Below are 20,655 nucleotides of genomic sequence, written 5' to 3'. Positions count from 1 at the left end.
TACAGAGAGACAGGACGGACAGCTGATCGTCCTCGCAGTGGCAGACCACGTGTAACAACACCTGCACAGGATCGGTACATCCGAACATCACACCTGCGGGACAGGTACAGGATGGCTACAACAACTGCCAGAGTTACACCAGGAACGCATCATCCCTCCATCAGTGCTCAGACTGTCCTCAATAGGCTGAGAGAGGCTGGACTCAGGGCTTGTAGGCCTGTTGTAAGGCAGGTCCTCACCAGACATCACCGGCAACAACGTCGCCTATGGGCACAAACCCACCGTCGCTGGACCAGACAGGACTGGCAAAAAGTGCTCTTCACTGACGAAGTCGCGGTTTTGTCTCACCAGGGGTGATGGTCGGATTCGCGTTTATCGTCGAAGGAATGAGCGTTCCACCGAGGCCTGTACTCTGGAGCGGGATTGATTTGGAGGTGGAGGGTCCGTCATGGTCTGGGGTGGTGTGTCACAGCATCATCGGACTGAGCTTGTTGTCATTGCAGGCAATCTCAACGCTGTGCGTTACAGGGAAGACATCCTCCTCCCTCATGTGGTCCCCTTCCTGCAGGCTCATCCTGACATGCCCCTCCAGCATGACAATGCCACCAGCCATACTGCTCGTTCTGTGCGTGATTTCCTGCAAGACAGGAATGTCAGTGTTCTGCCATGGCCAGCGAAGAGCCCGGATCTCAATCCCATTGAGCACGTCTGGGACCTGTTGGATCGGAGGGTGAGGGCTAGGGCCATTCCCCCCAGAAATGTCCGGGAACTTGCAGGTGCCTTGGTGGAAGAGTGGGGTAACATCTCACAGCAAGAACTGGCAAATCTGGTGCAGTCCATGAGGAGGAGATGCCCTGCAGTACTTAATGCAGCTGGTGGCCACACCAGATACTGACTGTTACTTTTGATTTTGACCCCCCCTTTGTTCAGGGACACATTATTCCATTTCTGTTAGTCACATGTCTGTGGAACTTGTTCAGTTTATGTCTCAGTTGTTGAATCTTGTTATGTTCATACAAATATTTAACTTAAGTTTGCTGAAAATAAACGCAGTTGACAGTGAGAGGACGTTTATAATACCTACTTACATTTTTGGAAGCTAATAGATTGCTTTTTAGTTCAAAGATGAGACAATCCCTGTAATCAGAAGATACTATTAACATGTAACAGAATAAAACAGCAGAATAACTGCAGATTATATAATGCTGTAATTGAAAATTGTCCACCCAATGTGGGCTACTGGCCCTTTAAGATCTAGAACTGATGCCGTACCGCCGTGGTGTGATTCTCACCAAATACGTCGTCGTCTCACAATATTCAAACCCCAGAACTGCATAAACAGGTTACGAATCTCTCTTTGCCTGTAGACAAACTGCAAACACAATCTGAACCAAAACCTCTGTTCTGTACATTCCTGGACAACCGCTGATGAATATCAACACATTTTTATCTGCACATCATCTTCTCTCTATTGCGGCCGCAGTCTCCCGGGCGAGGGTCGCGGCCCGCCCCAGTCTCCCGGCGAGGGGTCGCGGCCCGCCCCAGTCTCCCGGCGAGGGGTCGCGGCCCGCCCCAGTCTCCCGGCGAGGGGTTGCGGCCCGCCCCGTCTCCCGGGCGAGGGGTCGCGGCCCGCCCCGTCTCCCGGCGAGGGGTCGCGGCCCACCCCCAGTCTCCCGGCCCGCAGTCTCTCGTGCTGCAGCAGTGTGTGGTGGGGGAACCTGGAGTGTTCACATTGTCCTAAAAGGGAACCTGACCGCGGAATTCAAGCAAACCAAACTCAGACCCCCTCTGGAGATGGTGCGAGTTGGGTTCACTACCGGGCCTCGAGGGTACGAGTTGGGTTCACTACGGGCCTGAGTTGGGTTCACTACGGGGCCTCGAGGGGCCCGAGTTGGCTTCACTACGGGGCCTCGAGGGGTGCGAGTTGGGTTCACTACGGGGCCTCGAGGGGCCCGAGTTGGCTTCACTACGGGGCCTCGAGGGGCCCGAGTTGGCTTCACTACGGGGCCTCGAGGGGCCCCGAGTTGGCTTCACTACGGGGCCTCGAGGGGCCCGAGTTGGCTTCACTATGGGTGCTCGAGAGGTCCGAGTTGGCTTCACTACGGGGGCTCGAGGGGTGAGTTGGGTTCACGTTGGGGGCCACAATGCGAACCACAATGAGTTGACAGAACGAGTCTGAAAGGGACCAAACCCCCTTAGGAGCCCTGGACCCCAACTGGTCCTGTAAGGGGCTCTGGATCAGAGAGCCTGGACCCCAACTGGTCCTCTAAGGGGCTCTGGATCAGAGAGCCTGGACCCCAACTGGTCCTGTAAGGGGCTCTGGATCAGAGAGCCTTGACCCCAACTGGTCCCTGTAAGGGGCTCTGGATCAGAGAGCCTGGACCCCAACTGGTCCTGTAAGGGGCTCTGGATCAGAGAATCTGCTAACTGATGTACATGTGTGATTGGGCTGCATTTTGTTTGACATTTTAGCTAAAACACATTGTCCTCAGAATGCATTTTAAATAGAAATAAACATCTTTCCCTGTCCAGTTATTTATTAAAATCTACATTGCAAAAAAAACAAAAAGCGAGCAAAACGTTTGAAAATCTTTATTTTATCAAGTTCATTTAAAAATCACAATAAAATATAAAATATCCAACAATGTGCTTTTTTTAAAGCGCGTGTCATTTATGAAACCTCCTCCTGGCCAAGCACTGAGGTCACTTTGAAAAGGTCATCCGTAGGTCAACTGACCCAAACCCCGTATAAACCCTGTCACATGACTTCAGCCAAGTACTGGACATCACATTCAGTCAAATGTTCCTAGTCTGCTGGCTCTATGTAGACCCCCAGAGGACAGGATATAGAGCTGTAGTCTGCTAGCTCTATGCAGACCCCCAGAGGATAGGATATAGAGCTGTAGTCTGCTAGCTCTATGCAGACCCCCAGAGGATAGGATATAGAGCTGTAGACCCCAGAGGATAGGATATAGAGCTGTAGACCCCCAGAGGATAGGATATAGAGCTGTAGACCCCCAGAGGATAGGATATAGAGCTGTAGACCCCCAGAGGATAGGATATAGAGCTGCAGACCCCCAGAGGATAGGATATAGAGCTGTAGACCCCCAGAGGATAGGATATTGAGCTGTAGACCCCCAGAGGATAGGATATAGAGCTGTAGACCCCCAGAGGATAGGATATAGAGCTGCAGACCCCCAGAGGACAGGATATAGAGCTGTAGTCTGCTGGCTCTATGTAGACCCCCAGAGGATAGAATATAGAGCTGTAGACCCCCAGAGGATAGGATATAGAGCTGTAGACCCCCAGAGGATAGGATATAGAGCTGTAGACTGCTGGCTCTATGTAGACCCCCAGGGGATAGGCTATAGAGCTGTAGTCTGCTAGCTCTATGCAGACCCCCAGAGGATAGGATATAGAGCTGTAGACCCCCAGAGGACAGGATATAGAGCTGTAGTCTGCTAGCTCTATGTAGACCCCCAAAGGATAGGATATAGAGCTGCAGACCCCCAGAGGATAGGATATAGAGCTGCAGATCCCCAGAGGCCAGGATATAGAGCTGTAGTCTGCTGGCTCTATGTAGACCCCCAGAGGATAGGATATAGAGCTGTAGACCCCCAGAGGATAGGATATAGAGCTGTAGACCCCCAGAGGATAGGATATAGAGCTGTAGACTGCTAGCTCTATGTAGACCCCCAGGGGATAGGCTATAGAGCTGTAGTCTGCTAGCTCTATGCAGACCCCCAGAGAATAGGATATAGAGCTGTAGACCCCCAGCGGACAGGATATAGAGCTGTAGTCTGCTAGCTCTATGTAGACTCCCAGAGGATAGGATATAGAGCTGTAGACCCCCAGAGGACAGGATATAGAGCTGTAGTCTGCTAGCTCTATGTAGACCCCCAGAGGACAGGATATAGAGCTGTAGACCCCCAGAGGATAGGATATAGAGCTGTAGACTGCTGGTTTTATGTAGACCCCCAGAGGACAGGATATAGAGCTGCAGACCCCCAGAGGATAGGATATAGAGCTGTAGTCTGTTGGCTCTATGTAGACCCCCAGAGGATAGGATATAGAGCTGTAGACCCCCAGAGGATAGGATATTGAGCTGTAGACCCCCAGAGGATAGGATATAGAGCTGTAGACCCCCAGAGGATAGGATATAGAGCTGCAGACCCCCAGAGGACAGGATATAGAGCTGTAGTCTGCTGGCTCTATGTAGACCCCCAGAGGATAGGATATAGAGCTGTAGACCCCCAGAGGATAGGATATAGAGCTGTAGACCCCCAGAGGATAGGATATAGAGCTGTAGACTGCTAGCTCTATGTAGACCCCCAGGGGATAGGCTATGGAGCTGTAGTCTGCTAGCTCTATGCAGACCCCCAGAGGATAGGATATAGAGCTGTAGACCCCCAGATGACAGGATATAGAGCTGTAGTCTGCTAGCTCTATGTAGACCCCCAGAGGATAGGATATAGAGCTGTAGTCTGCTAGCTCTATGTAGACCCCCAGAGGATAGGATATAGAGCTGTAGACCCCCAGAGGATATAGAGCTGTAGACCCCCATAGGATAGGATATAGAGCTGCAGACCCCCAGAGGATAGAATATAGAGCTGTAGTCTGTTGGCTCTATGTAGACCCCCAGAGGATATAGAGCTGTAGTCTGCTGGCTCTATGTAGACCCCCAGAGGATAGGATATAGAGCTGTAGACCCCCAGAGGATATCAAGCTGTCCACTGGGAGAGAGTTCATTACCCATCTATCCCACCATGGTAACCACATCAAGCTGTCCACTGGGAGAGGGTTCATTACCCATCTACCCCACCATGGTAACCACATCAAGCTGTCCACTGGGAGAGGGTTCATTACCCATCTACCCCACCATGGTAACCACATCAAGCTGTCCACTGGGAGAGGGTTCATTACCCATCTACCCCACCATGGTAACCACATCAAGCTGTCCACTGGGAGAGAGTTCATTACCCATCTACCCCACCATGGTAACCACATCAAGCTGTCCACTGGGAGAGGGTTCATTACCCAGCTACCCCACCATGGTAACCACATCAAGCTGTCCACTGGGAGAGGGTTCATTACCCATCTACCCCACCATGGTAACCACATCAAGCTGTCCACTGGGAGAGGGTTCATTACCCATCTACCCCACCATGGTAACCACATCAAGCTGTCCACTGGGAGAGGGTTCATTACCCATCTACCCCACCATGGTAACCACATCAAGCTGTCCACTGGGAGAGGGTTCATTACCCATCTACCCCACCATGGTAACCACATCAAGCTGTCCACTGGGAGAGGGTTTAACATGTAATCACACGTCCTTCCTCCTCCTATCATCATTAAGTGCATCTGGACCAATGAGACGTTGCCAGGAGTGGACCAATGGGACGTTGCCAGGAGTGGACCAATGAGACGTTGCCAGGAGTGGACCAATGAGACGTTGCCAGGAGTGGACCAATGGGACGTTGCCAGAATGAGACCCAGGCTAGAGTTGGCATGACGGCACAAACAGACCGGCACCCAGACCCAGCAGTCCTCCCTGACCCTGACCCAGCAGTCCTCCCTGACCCAGACCCAGCAGTCCTCCCTGACCCAGACCCAGCAGTCCTCCCTGACCCTGACCCAGCAGTCCTCCCAGACCCAGCAGTCCTCCCTGACCCTGACCCAGCAGTCCTCCCTGACCCAGCAGTCCTCCCAGACCCAGCAGTCCTCCCTGACCCAGACCCAGCAGTCCTCCCTGACCCAGACCCAGCAGTCCTCCCAGACCCAGCAGCCCCTGACCCAGCAGTCCTCCCTGACCCAGCAGTCCTCCCAGACCCAGCAGTCCTCCCAGACCGCCCCAGACCCAGCAGTCCTCCCAGACCCAGCAGTCCTCCCAGACCCAGCAGTCCTCCTCCCAGACCCAGCAGTCCTCCCTGACCCAGCAGTCCTCCCAGACCCAGCAGTCCTCCCAGACCCAGCAGTCCTCCCAGACCCAGCAGTCCTCCCAGACCCAGCAGTCCTCCCAGACCCAGCAGTCCTCCCTGACCCAGCAGTCCTCCCTGACCCAGCAGTCCTCCCAGACCCAGCAGTCCTCCCAGACCCAGCAGTCCTCCCTGACCCAGACCCAGCAGTCCTCCCAGACCCAGACCCAGCAGTCCTCCCAGACCCAGACCCAGCAGTCCTCCCTGACCCAGAAGTCCTCCCTGACCCAGACCCAGCAGTCCTCCCTGACCCAGACCCAGCAGTCCTCCCTGACCCAGACCCAGCAGTCCTCCCTGACCCAGACCCAGCAGTCCTCCCTGACCCAGACCCAGCAGTCCTCCCTGACCCAGACGTCCTCAGGCCAGGGCTTCACCAGTCAGCTGGATAGCGATGTTTCCACTGGTATCCGTCTGAACCAACAGCTGGCTGGAGTGGTTGCCGGTGACAACCGGCTTGAACTGGACTGGCAGGTGGATGTAGCGTTGGGATCTGGAGGGCAGGGAGGAAACGGGAAGAGGGCAGGGAGGAAACGGGAAGAGGGCAGGGAGGAAACGGGAAGAGGGCAGGGAGGAAACGGGAAGAGGGCAGGGAGGAAACGGGAAGAGGGCAGGGAGGAAACGTGAAGAAATCAAAACATGGACAGAGGCAGACTGAGCTGTGATTGATGTTAGAATACAACAGGCTGACAGATACAGGAAGTACCAGGCTGACAGATACAGGAAGTACCAATCTCACGTCAGGAAGAAGAAAACACTGTGATAAAAATGTAGAAACAAACGTTCATCCCACATGACGACGCTATGCATCATGGGAGGAGGCAGGACATGCAGCAAGGTGCCATTCGCCGCACCACCTACCCCCGCCGCACCACCTACCCCCGCCGCACCACCTACCCCCGCCGCACCACCTACCCCCGCCGCACCACCTACCCCCGCCGCACCACCCCACCCCTACCCCCACCGCACCACCTACCCCCCGCACCACCTACCCCCGCCGCACCACCTACCCCGCCGCACCACCTACCCCCGCACCACCTACCCCACCGCACCTACCACCGCCGCACCACCTACCCCGCCGCCGACCACCTACCCCGCACCTACCCCCACCGCCCCCACCACCCCCACCGCACCACTCCCCCACCGCACCACGCACCACCTCCCCACCGCACCTCGCCCCAGCACCACCGCCGCCGAACCTCCCAACACCACCCCGCCGCACCTACCCCCCGCCCGCCGCACCTACCCCCGCCCGCCGCACCTACCCCGCCCGCCGCACCTACTCCAGTATATAACACAGTGGCCCGCCGTCCAGACGCTCTCAGGCCCAGAGCCTACCAACACAGTGGCCCGCCGTCCAGACGCTCTCAGGCCCAGAGCCTGACCAACACAGTGGCCCGCCGTCCAGACGCTCTCAGGCCCAGAGCCTGACCAACACAGTGGCCCGCCGTCCAGACGCTCTCAGGCCCAGAGCCTGACCAACACAGTGGCCCGCCGTCCAGACGCTCTCAGGCCCAGAGCCTGACCAACACAGTGGCCCGCCGTCCAGACGCTCTCAGGCCCAGAGCCTGACCAACACCATAGCATAGCTCTGTGGCCAGGCTGACCAGGACACTGATTACAGGAGAGGAACATGACAGACAGGAAGCAGCGTTGACTCACCGTAGGGAATATCTGGAATGCTTGATGTGGAAGGGCTCTTTAGGGGTTAGGAACATCAGCTGCAACACCAGACAAGCTCAACATCAAATCCGTGCAAAGCATTCTGGGTAGTTAATCACATCCATCACAGTTCATGCAATTATTGTCTGTCTGTATATATATATATGTGTGTGTGTGTGTGTGTGTGAGAGTGAGTGAGTGAGTCTGTGTGTATATATATATGAGAGTGAGTGTGTGTGTGTGTGAGTGAGTGAATGAGTGAGTGAATGAGTGAGTGAGTGTGTGAGTGAGTGAGTGAGTCTGTGTGTGTGTGTATATATATATATGTGTGTGTGTGTGTGAGAGTGAGTGAGGAGTGAGTGAGAGTCTGTGTGTGTGTGTATATATATATATATGAGTGAGTGAGTGAGTGAGTGTGAGTGAGTGAGTGAGTGAGTGAGTGAGTCTGTGTGTATATTTTGAGAGTGAGTGAGTGAGTGAGTGAGTGAGTGAGTGAGTGAGTGAGTGAGTGAGTGAGTGAGTGTGTGTATATATATATATGAGTGAGTGAGTGAGTGAGTGAGTGTGTGAGTGAGTGAGTGTGTGAGTGTGTGAGTGAGTGAGTCTGTGTGTATATATATATGAGAGTGAGTGAGTGAGTGAGTGAGTGAGTGAGTGAGTGTGTGTGTGAGTGAGTGAGTGAGTGTGTATATATATATATATATGAGTGAGTGAGTGAGTGTGTGAGTGAGTGAGTGTGTGAGTGAGTGAGTCTGTGTGTATATATATATGAGAGTGAGTGAGTGAGTGTGTGTGTGAGTGAGTGAGTGTGTGTGTATATATATATATATATGAGTGAGTGAGTGAGTGTGTGAGTGAGTGAGTGTGTGAGTGTGTGAGTGAGTGAGTGAGTCTGTGTGTATATATATATGAGAGTGAGTGAGTGAGTGAGTGAGTGAGTGTGTGTGAGTGAGTGAGTGAGTGAGGGTGTGTGTATATATATATATATATGAGTGAGTGAGTGAGTGTGTGAGTGAGTGAGTGTGTGAGTGTGTGAGTGTGTGAGTGAGTGAGTCTGTGTGTATATATATATGAGAGTGAGTGAGTGAGTGAGTGAGTGAGTGAGTGAGTGAGTGAGTGAGTGAGTGAGTGAGTGAGTGAGTGTGTGTTGCTCACCCCATGCGTTTCCAAGGAGTTGTTTCTCATGTTGACCTTCAGTGTGCTGGTCTCCCCCACCCTGGTAGGGGGGAATGAGTAGTGGTCCTGGGGGGCGTAGACCCCTCTACATAGAGGCTCCTCCTGACTGGAACACACAACATCATCCACACATTAAACATCTACCTGGACCTTCCTCCTGAACATCTACCTGGACCTTCCTCCTCCTCCACGGGGCTCTGAGCTACCTAAACATCTACCTGGACCTTCCTCCTGAACATCTACCTGGACCTTCCTCCTCCATGGGGCTCTGAGCTTCCTGAACATCTACCTGGACCTTCCTCCTCCTCCATGGGGCTCTGAGCTTCCTGAACATCTACCTGGACCTTCCTCCTCCATGGGGCTCTGAGCTACCTGAACCTTCCTCCTCCATGGGGCTCTGAGCTTCCTGAACATCTACCTGGACCTTCGAGCTTCCTGAGCATCTACCTGGACCTTCCTCCTCCACGGGGCTCTGAGCTTCCTGACCACTTATTCTTCAGAACAAATCAAGAGCTATATCTGAATGTTAACCAGATAGTCAGTCAGCTGGCTAACTAGCTGGCTAACTAGCTGGCTAACTAGCTGGCTAACTAGTGCTCCCTGTTTTGTGATTCATCCTCCACTGTGCTCTGGACTGTGGAGGATTGACCTTGTTTTTCTATTCATCACTAGTGAGACCTGAGGGCCAGTCCTCACCCAGTCCTCACCCAGTGAGACCTGAGGGCCAGTCCTCACCCAGTGGGACCTGAGGGCCAGTCCTCACCCAGTGGGACCTGAGGGCCAGTCCTCACCCAGTGGGACCTGAGGGCCAGTCCTCACCCAGTGGGACCAGAGGGCCAGTCCTCACCCAGTGAGACCTGAGGGCCAGTCCTCACCCAGTGGGACCTGAGGGCCAGTCCTCACCCAGTGGGACCTGAGGGCCAGTCCTCACCCAGTGAGACCTGAGGGCCAGTCCTCACCCAGTGGGACCTGAGGGCCAGTCCTCACCCAGTGGGACCTGAGGGCCAGTCCTCACCCAGTGGGACCTGAGGGCCAGTCCTCACCCAGTGGGACCTGAGGGCCAGTCCTCACCCAGTGGGACCTGAGGGCCAGTCCTCACCCAGTGGGACCTGAGGGCCAGTCCTCACCCAGTGAGACCTGAGGGCCAGTCCTCACCCAGTGAGACCTGAGGGCCAGTCCTCACCCAGTCAGACCTGAGGGCCAGTCCTCACCCAGTGAGACCTGAGGGCCAGTCCTCACTAGGGGGACCTGAGGGCCAGTCCTCACTAGGGGGACCTGAGGGCCAGTCCTCACTAGGGGGACCTGAGGGCCAGTCCTCACTAGGGGGACCTGAGGGCCAGTCCTCACCCAGTGAGACCTGAGGGCCAGTCCTCACTAGGGGGACCTGAGGGCCAGTCCTCACCCAGTGAGACCTGAGGGCCAGTCCTCACTAGGGGGACCTGAGGGCCAGTCCTCACTAGGGGGGACCTGAGGGCCAGTCCTCACTAGGGGGGACCTGAGGGCCAGTCCTCACTAGGGGGACCTGAGGGCCAGTCCTCACCCAGTCCTCACTAGGGGGACCTGAGGGCCAGTCCTCACTAGGGTGACCTGAGGGCCAGTCCTCACTAGGGTGACCTGAGGGCCAGTCCTCACCCAGTCCTCACTAGGGGGACCTGAGGGCCAGTCCTCACTAGGGTGACCTGAGGGCCAGTCCTCACCCAGTCATGCCCCCATCAGCGACCGGGTCAGGTCTTCTCCTGGTCTTAAAGGCTTCAGTCTTCACCAGAGAACAGTCTGCTTCCTGAGGAGCCGCCGCTGGACCAACCTTCACACCCTGAAAAACACCATCATCATCATCATCACCCTCCACCACCACCCTCCATGCCACCGTTAAAGCAACAGGGTCATATTCATTAGGGGACACCATATCCAAACGACAAATCCAGTCCCTTCCTGTTGGAATGAGTTTCCTGTTTGGTGCCTAATAAAAACGACTTTAAACTTTCCCTTCATCCGTCTGCTAGTTGAGGCTCGATCACATTGGGAAGACTTCTGTAAAGCAGGAAGTCACCCTGCAGTATGATGATGTTCCTTTACAGACCGTCTCCCTTTACAGACCGTCTCCCTTTACAGACCGTCTCCCTTTACAGACCGTCTCCCTTTACAGACCGTCTCCCTTTACAGACCGTCTCCCTTTACAGACCGTCTCCCTTTACAGACCGTCTCCCTTTACAGACCGTCTCCCTTTACAGACCGTCTCCCTTTACAGACCGTCTCCTGGCAGTATAATGATGTCCTATAACAGTCTACAGACAGTCTCCTGGCAGTATAATGATGTCCTATAACAGTCTACAGACCGTGTCCTGGCAGTATAATGATGTCCTATAACAGTCTACAGACCGTGTCCTGGCAGTATAATGATGTCCTATAGTCTCCTGGCAGTATAATGATGTCCTATAACAGTCTACAGACCGTCCCCTGGCAGTATAATGATGTCCTATAACAGTCTCCTGGCAGTATAATGATGTCCTATAACAGTCTACAGACAGTCTCCTGGCAGTATAATGATGTCCTATAACAGTCTACAGACCGACTCCTGGCAGTATAATGATGCCCTATAACAGTCTACCTTTACAGACCGTCTCCTGGCAGTATAATGATGCCCTATAACAGTCTACCTTTACAGACCGCCTTCTGGCAGTATAATGATGTCCTATAACAGTCTCCTGGCAGTATAATGATGTCCTATAACAGTCTACAGACCGACTCCTGGCAGTATAATGATGCCCTATAACAGTCTACCTTTACAGACCGTCTCCTGGCAGTATAATGATGTCCTATAACAGTCTACAGACCGCCTTCTGGCAGTATAATGATGTCCTATAACAGTCTACATACAGACAGTCTCCTGACAGTATAATGATGTCCTATAACAGTCTCCTGGCAGTATAATGATGTCCTATAACAGTCTACAGACCGACTCCTGGCAGTATAATGATGTCCTATAACAGTCTACATACAGACAGTCTCCTGACAGTATAATGATGTCCTATAACAGTCTCCTGACAGTATAATGATGTCCTATAACAGTCTACAGACCGTGTCCTGGCAGTATAATGATGTCCTATAACAGTCTACAGACCGACTCCTGGCAGTATAATGATGTCCTATAACAGTCTACCTTTACAGACCGTCTACCTTTACAGACCGCGTCCTGGCAGTATAATGATGTCCTATAACAGTCCCCTGGCAGTATAATGATGTCCTATAACAGTCTCCTGGCAGTATAATGATGTCCTATAACAGTCTACAGACCGACTCCTGGCAGTATAATGATGTCCTATAACAAGTCTCCTGGCAGTATAATGATGTCCTATAACAGTCTACAGACCGACTCCTGGCAGAATAATGATGTCCTATAACAGTCTCCTGGCAGTATAATGATGTCCTATAACAGTCTACAGACCGACTCCTGGCAGTATAATGATGTCCTATAACAGTCTACCCACAGTGCCACAGAGCTGGAAGCGGATCCTGGTCTTGTGCTGAGGCTCAGCCACTGGGTGACACTCCAGGTCCCAGAACTGAGCATAGTCCCCTCGGTCCCTCGGCAAGAAGGTGATGGGCACCTGGAGGAGACAGGAGGAGAGAGGACATCAACAGGAGGAGAGGAGACAGGAGGAGTTCAACAGGAGGAGAGATGATGTTCTGGGACCAGGGGTGTGACTGGGTAAAGCTGGGTGGTCAGTAACCCCCCCTAATAAAGGTATGTTCTGGGACCAGGGGTGTGACTGGGTAAAGCTGGGTGGTCAGTAACCCCCCTAATAAAGGTATGTTCTGGGACCAGGGGTGTGACTGGGTAAAGCTGGGTGGTCAGTAACCCCCTAATAAAGGTATGTTCTGGGGACCAGGGGTGTGACTGGGTAAAGCTGGGTGGTCAGTAACCCACCCCCTAATAAAGGTATGTTCTGGGACCAGGGGTGTGACTGGGTAAAGCTGGGTGGTCAGTAACCCCCTAATAAAGGTATGTTCTGGGACCAGGGGTGTGACTGGGTAAAGCTGGGTGGTCAGTAACCCCCCTAATAAAGGTATGTTCTGGGACCAGGGGTGTGACTGGGTAAAGCTGGGTGGTCAGTAACCCTAATAAAGGTATGTTCTGGGACCAGGGGTGTGACTGGGTAAAGCTGGGTGGTCAGTAACCCTAATAAAGGTATGTTCTGGGACCAGGGGTGTGACTGGGTAAAGCTGGGTGGTCAGTAACCCCCCTAATAAAGGTATGTTCTGGGACCAGGGGTGTGACTGGGTAAAGCTGGGTGGTCAGTAACCCCTAATAAAGGTATGTTCTGGGACCAGGGGTGTGACTGGGTAAAGCTGGGTGGTCAGTAACCCCCTAATAAAGGTATGTTCTGGGACCAGGGGTGTGACTGGGTAAAGCTGGGTGGTCAGTAACCCCTAATAAAGGTATGTTCTGGGACCAGGGGTGTGACTGGGTAAAGCTGGGTGGTCAGTAACCCTAATAAAGGTATGTTCTGGGACCAGGGGTGTGACTGGGTAAAGCTGGGTGGTCAGTAACACCCCTAATAAAGGTATGTTCTGGGACCAGGGGTGTGACTGGGTAAAGCTGGGTGGTCAGTAACCCTAATAAAGGTATGTTCTGGGACCAGGGGTGTGACTGGGTAAAGCTGGGTGGTCAGTAACCCTAATAAAGGTATGTTCTGGGACCAGGGGTGTGACTGGGTAAAGCTGGGTGGTCAGTAACCCCTAATAAAGGTATGTTCTGGGGACCAGGGGTGTGACTGGGTAAAGCTGGGTGGTCAGTAACCCCTAATAAAGGTATGTTCTGGGACCAGGGGTGTGACTGGGTAAAGCTGGGTGGTCAGTAACCCTAATAAAGGTATGTTCTGGGACCAGGGGTGTGACTGGGTAAAGCTGGGTGGTCAGTAACCCCTAATAAAGGTATGTTCTGGGACCAGGGGTGTGACTGGGTAAAGCTGGGTGGTCAGTAACCCCCTAATAAAGGTATGTTCTGGGACCAGGGGTGTGACTGGGTAAAGCTGGGTGGTTAGTAACCCCTAATAAAGGTATGTTCTGGGGACCAGGGGTGTGACTGGGTAAAGCTGGGTGGTCAGTAACCCCTAATAAAGGTATGTTCTGGGACCAGGGGTGTGACTGGGTAAAGCTGGGTGGTCAGTAACCCCTAATAAAGGTGTGTTCTGGGACCAGGGGTGTGACTGGGTAAAGCTGGGTGGTCAGTAACCCCCTAATAAAGGTATGTTCTGGGACCAGGGGTGTGACTGGGTAAAGCTGGGTGGTCAGTAACCCCTAATAAAGGTATGTTCTGGGACCAGGGGTGTGACTGGGTAAAGCTGGGTGGTCAGTAACCCCCTAATAAAGGTATGTTCTGGGACCAGGGGTGTGACTGGGTAAAGCTGGGTGGTCAGTAACCCCCTAATAAAGGTATGTTCTGGGACCAGGGGTGTGACTGGGTAAAGCTGGGTGGTCAGTAACCCCTAATAAAGGTATGTTCTGGGACCAGGGGTGTGACTGGGTAAAGCTGGGTGGTCAGTAACCCCCTAATAAAGGTATGTTCTGGGACCAGGGGTGTGACTGGGTAAAGCTGGGTGGTCAGTAACCCCCTAATAAAAGTATGTTCTGGGACCAGGGGTGTGACTGGGTAAAGCTGGGTGGTCAGTAACCCCTAATAAAGGTATGTTCTGGGACCAGGGGTGTGACTGGGTAAAGCTGGGTGGTCAGTAACCCCTAATAAAGGTATGTTCTGGGACCAGGGGTGTGACTGGGTAAAGCTGGGTGGTCAGTAACCCCCTAATAAAGGTATGTTCTGGGACCAGGGGTGTGACTGGGTAAAGCTGGGTGGTCAGTAACCCCTAATAAAGGTATGTTCTGGGACCAGGGGTGTGACTGGGTAAAGCTGGGTGGTCAGTAACCCCCTAATAAAGGTATGTTCTGGGGACCAGGGGTGTGACTGGTTAAAGCTGGGTGGTCAGTAACCCCTAATAAAGGTATGTTCTGGGACCAGGGGTGTGACTGGGTAAAGCTGGGTGGTCAGTAACCCCTAATAAAGGTATGTTCTGGGACCAGGGGTGTGACTGGGTAAAGCTGGGTGGTCAGTAACCCCCTAATAAAGGTATGTTCTGGGACCAGGGGTGTGACTGGGTAAAGCTGGGTGGTCAGTAACCCCCTAATAAAGGTATGTTCTCGGACCAGGGGTGTGACTGGGTAAAGCTGGGTGGTCAGTAACCCCCTAATAAAGGTATGTTCTGGGACCAGGGGTGTGACTGGGTAAAGCTGGGTGGTCAGTAACCCCCTAATAAAGGTATGTTCTGGGGACCAGGGGTGTGACTGGGTAAAGCTGGGTGGTCAGTAACCCCTAATAAAGGTATGTTCTGGGACCAGGGGTGTGACTGGGTAAAGCTGGGTGGTCAGTAACCCCCTAATAAAGGTATGTTCTGGGACCAGGGGTGTGACTGGGTAAAGCTGGGTGGTCAGTAACCCCCCTAATAAAGGTATGTTCTGGGACCAGGGGTGTGACTGGGTAAAGCTGGGTGGTCAGTAACCCCTAATAAAGGTATGTTCTGGGACCAGGGGTGTGACTGGGTAAAGCTAGGTGGTCAGTAACCCCCTAATAAAGGTATGTTCTGGGGACCAGGGGTGTGACTGGTTAAAGCTGGGTGGTCAGTAACCCTAATAAAGGTATGTTCTGGGACCAGGGGTGTGACTGGGTAAAGCTGGGTGGTCAGTAACCCTAATAAAGGTATGTTCTGGGACCAGGGGTGTGACTGGGTAAAGCTGGGTGGTCAGTAACCCCCTAATAAAGGTATGTTCTGGGACCAGGGGTGTGACTGGGTAAAGCTGGGTGGTCAGTAACCCCCTAATAAAGGTATGTTCTCGGACCAGGGGTGTGACTGGGTAAAGCTGGGTGGTCAGTAACCCCCTAATAAAGGTATGTTCTGGGACCAGGGGTGTGACTGGGTAAAGCTGGGTGGTCAGTAACCCCTAATAAAGGTATGTTCTGGGGACCAGGGGTGTGACTGGGTAAAGCTGGGTGGTCAGTAACCCCCTAATAAAGGTATGTTCTGGGACCAGGGGTGTGACTGGGTAAAGCTGGGTGGTCAGTAACCCCCTAATAAAGGTATGTTCTGGGACCAGGGGTGTGACTGGGTAAAGCTGGGTGGTCAGTAACCCCCTAATAAAGGTATGTTCTGGGACCAGGGGTGTGACTGGGTAAAGCTGGGTGGTCAGTAACCCCTAATAAAGGTATGTTCTGGGGACCAGGGGTGTGACTGGGTAAAGCTGGGTGGTCAGTAACCCCCTAATAAAGGTATGTTCTGGGACCAGGGGTGTGACTGGGTAAAGCTGGGTGGTCAGTAACCCCCCCTAATAAAGGTATGTTCTGGGACCAGGGGTGTGACTGGGTAAAGCTGGGTGGTCAGTAACCCCCCAAAGAGATGATGATGGGATAATTCACCTGCATCTTGTCGTTAGCTCCCAGGATTCCAGAGACTCGGGGACACCTGAAAGCTGTGTAGGTGGCCCGGTACACATCCCCACTGCTGTCCACCCCCTTTACATAGGGAGGGGCGAAGGAAGACAGGTACCACCTCACCTGTTGTCCTCTATTCTCCACCTCCACAGAGGACTCTGACGAAGGAAGAGACGGCCTCGTAGGTCAAAACACTGGAACATTCTTCACGAACACACACAGCATTTCGTATTATCTAGAGGGGAAACGGGGCTATTGACTGGTAACGGCAAACTCCAGAGATTATAGACGTGTCCCAGCGCTGGGATTATAGACGTGTCCCAGCGCTGGGATTATAGACGTGTCCCAACGCTGGGATTATAGACGTGTCCCAACGCTGGGATTATAGACGTGTCCCAACGCTGGGATTATAGACGTGTCCCAGCGCTGGGATTATAGACGTGTCCCAACGCTGGGATTATAGACGTGTCCCAGCGCTGGGATTATAGACGTGTCCCAACGCTGGGATTATAGACGTGTCCCAACGCTGGGATTATAGACGTGTCCCAAAACTGAGTAATGCTGGGAGTCATAGATTATAGACGTGTCCCAGCGCTGGGATTATAGACGTGTCCCAGCGCTGGGATTATAGACGTGTCCCAGCGCTGGGATTATAGACGTGTCCCAGCGCTGGGATTATAGACGTGTCCCAGCGCTGGGATTATAGACGTGTCCCAAAACTGAGTAATGCTGGGAGTCATAGATTATAGACGTGTCCCAGCGCTGGGATTATAGACGTGTCCCAGCGCTGGGATTATAGACGTGTCCCAACGCTGGGATTATAGACGTGTCCCAACGCTGGGATTATAGACGTGTCCCAACGCTGGGATTATAGACGTGTCCCAACGCTGGGATTATAGACGTGTCCCAGCGCTGGGATTATAGACGTGTCCCAGCGCTGGGATTATAGACGTGTCCCAGCGCTGGGATTATAGACGTGTCCCAGCGCTGGGATTATAGACGTGTCCCAACGCTGGGATTATAGACGTGTCCCAACGCTGGGATTATAGACGTGTCCCAACGCTGAGATTATAGACATGTCCCAAAACTGAGTAATGCTGGGAGTCATAGATTATAGACGTGTCCCAGCGCTGGGATTATAGACGTGTCCAAACGCTGGGATTATAGACGTGTCCCAGCGCTGGGATTATAGACGTGTCCCAGCGCTGGGATTATATACATGTCCCAAAACTGAGTAATGCTGGGAGTCATAGATTATAGACGTGTCCCAGCGCTGGGATTATAGACGTGTCCCAGCGCTGGGATTATAGACGTGTCCCAACGCTGGGATTATAGACGTGTCCCAACGCTGGGATTATAGACGTGTCCCAGCGCTGGGATTATAGACGTGTCCCAACGCTGGGATTATAGACGTGTCCCAACGCTGGGATTATAGACGTGTCCCAACGCTGAGATTATAGACATGTCCCAAAACTGAGTAATGCTGGGAGTGATAGATTATAGACGTGTCCCAACGCTGGGATTATAGACGTGTCCCAACGCTGGGATTATAGACGTGTCCCAACGCTGGGATTATAGACGTGTCCCAACGCTGGGATTATAGACGTGTCCCAACGCTGGGATTATAGACGTGTCGTAACGCTGGGAGTCAGAGATTATAGACATGTCCCAGTAACGCTGAGAGTCAGAGATTGTCTCCTACCTGAGGCGTCTCCTGAGGGCGTGGCAGGAAACACGATGGTGCGGTTACTGATCTCTACCGTGGCTGGAGCCGTCTGGGTCTGGGGGGGTTGGTCTGCAGGGGGCAGCATGGTGGTGGGCATGGGGCTAGCAGTCTGAGGGGGAAGGGGGGCCAGGCTCTGGTTTGATGGGGGCAGCATGGTGGTGGGCATGGGGCTAGCAGTCTGAGGGGGAAGGGGGGCCAGGCTCTGGTCTGATGGGGCGGTTGATACATCCAGAGCCAGGTCCTGACGAATCTGGATTTTGATGAACTGGACAGCAGGAGGAGAGAAAATAACATCAAGACATTGAGGGGGGCCCCACCACGTCAAGACATTGAGGGGGGCCCCACCACCACGTCAAGACATTGAGGGGGGCCCCACCACCACATCAAGACATTGAGGGGGCCCCACCACCACCTCAAGACATTGCGGGGGACCCCCACCACCACATCAAGACATTGAGGGGGACCCCACCACCACATCAAGACATTGAGGGGGCCCCACCACCACGTCAAGACATTGAGGGGGGCCCCACCACCACGTCAAGACATTGAGGGGGGCCCCACCACCACGTCAAGACATTGAGGGGGGCCCCACCACCACGTCAAGACATTGAGGGGGCCCCCCACCACCACGTCAAGACATTGAGGGGGGCCCCACCACCACGTCAAGACATTGAGGGGGCCCCCACCACGTCAAGACATTGAGGGGGACCCCACCACGTCAAGACATTGAGGGGGCCCCACCACCACATCAAGACATTGAGGGGGCCCCACCACGTCAAGACATTGAGGGGGCCCCACCACCACGTCAAGACATTGAGGGGGGCCCCACCACCACATCAAGACATTGAGGGGGCCCCACCACCACATCAAGACATTGAGGGGGACCCCACCACCACATCAAGACATTGAGGGGGACCCCACCACCACATCAAGACATTGAGGGGGCCCCACCACCACATCAAGACATTGAGGGGGCCCCACCACCACGTCAAGACATTGAGGGGGGCCCCACCACCACGTCAAGACATTGAGGGGGGCCCCACCACCACGTCAAGACATTGAGGGGGGCCCCACCACCACGTCAAGACATTGAGGGGGCCCCCACCACCACGTCAAGACATTGAGGGGGGCCCCCACCACGTCAAGACATTGAGGGGGACCCCACCACATCAAGACATTGAGGGGGGCCCCACCACCACATCAAGACATTGAGGGGGCCCCACCACCACATCAAGACATTGAGGGGGCCCCACCACCACATCAAGACATTGAGGGGGGCCCCACCACCACATCAAGACATTGAGGGGGACCCCACCACCACATCAAGACATTGAGGGGGACCCCACCACCACATCAAGACATTGAGGGGGCCCCACCACCACATCAAGACATTGAGGGGGCCCCACCACCACATCAAGACATTGAGGGGGCCCCACCACCACATCAAGACATTGAGGGGGCCCCACCACCACATCAAGACATTGAGGGGGGCCCCACCACCACATCAAGACATTGAGGGGGCCCCACCACCACGTCAAGACATTGAGGGGGGCCCCACCACCACATCAAGACATTGAGGGGGGCCCCACCACCACGTCAAGACATTGAGGGGGGACCCCACCACGTCAAGACATTGAGGGGGCCCCACCACCACATCAAGACATTGAGGGGGACCCCACCACCACATCAAGACATTGAGGGGGACCCCACCACCACATCAAGACATTGAGGGGCCCCACCACCACATCAACACATTGAGGGGGACCCCACCACATCAACACATTGAGGGGGACCCCACCACATCAAGACATTGAGGGGGGCCCCACCACCACATCAAGACATTGAGGGGGGCCCCACCACCACATCAAGACATTGAGGGGCCCCACCACCACATCAAGACATTGAGGGCCCCACCACATCAAGACATTGAGGGGCCCCACCACATCAAGACATTGAGGGGGACCCCACCACATCAAGACATTGAGGGGGACCCCACCACATCAAGACATTGAGGGGCCCCACTACATCATCACTACCTTCTGTTGATTGTCACACTGGACATAGATCTGGCCACTCCATGGAAACATGGAAGTCCTGGTTGCTAGGGACGGATTAGGACTGATGAGGATCTGGAGGTGGGACCTGGGAAAACAAAAACGATGGTTTATCACCCCTGGTTATATAGTCACCTGGTAAACCCCCCTGGTAATATAGTCACCTGGTAAACCCCCCCTAGTAATATAGTCACCTGGTAAACCCCCCCTAGTAATATAGTCACCTGGTAAACCCCCCCTAGTAATATAGTCACCTGGTAAACCCCCCCTAGTAATATAGTCACCTGGTTCATCACCCCTGGTTATATAGTCACCTGGTAAAACCCCCCTAGTAATACAGTCACCTGGTTTATCACCCCTGGTAATATAGTCACCTGGTAAAACCCACCTAGTAATATAGTCACCCGGTAAACCCCCCCTGGTAATATAGTCACCCGGTAAAACCCCCTAGTAATATAGTCAACTGGTAAACCCCACTGGTAATATAGTCACCCGGTAAAACCCCCCCTGGTAATATAGTCACCCGGTAAAACCCCCTAGTAATATAGTCACCTGGTTCATCACCCCTGGTTATATAGTCAC

General features: G+C 53.7%; 1 protein-coding gene across 1 annotated transcript in view; it reads right to left on the bottom strand.

Annotated features, from left to right (window-relative positions):
• Positions 1 to 6,139: 6,139 nt before the first annotated feature.
• LOC106593711 (centrosomal protein of 192 kDa) overlaps positions 6,140 to 20,655 on the bottom strand; it is a 72,560-nt gene continuing 58,044 nt past the window's right edge. The window contains 8 exon segments of the mRNA XM_045713556.1: positions 6,140 to 6,468; positions 7,638 to 7,696; positions 8,793 to 8,919; positions 10,511 to 10,626; positions 12,302 to 12,421; positions 16,279 to 16,451; positions 17,996 to 18,284; positions 20,056 to 20,161. Of these exon segments, the coding sequence (XP_045569512.1) occupies positions 6,336 to 6,468; positions 7,638 to 7,696; positions 8,793 to 8,919; positions 10,511 to 10,626; positions 12,302 to 12,421; positions 16,279 to 16,451; positions 17,996 to 18,284; positions 20,056 to 20,161 (1,123 nt within the window). The 3' untranslated portion in view covers positions 6,140 to 6,335.

This window comes from Salmo salar, unplaced genomic scaffold (assembly GCF_905237065.1).
Source record: "Salmo salar unplaced genomic scaffold, Ssal_v3.1, whole genome shotgun sequence".
Taxonomy (NCBI): Eukaryota; Metazoa; Chordata; class Actinopteri; order Salmoniformes; family Salmonidae; genus Salmo; species Salmo salar.
This window is presented reverse-complemented; position numbering and strand designations above follow the sequence as displayed.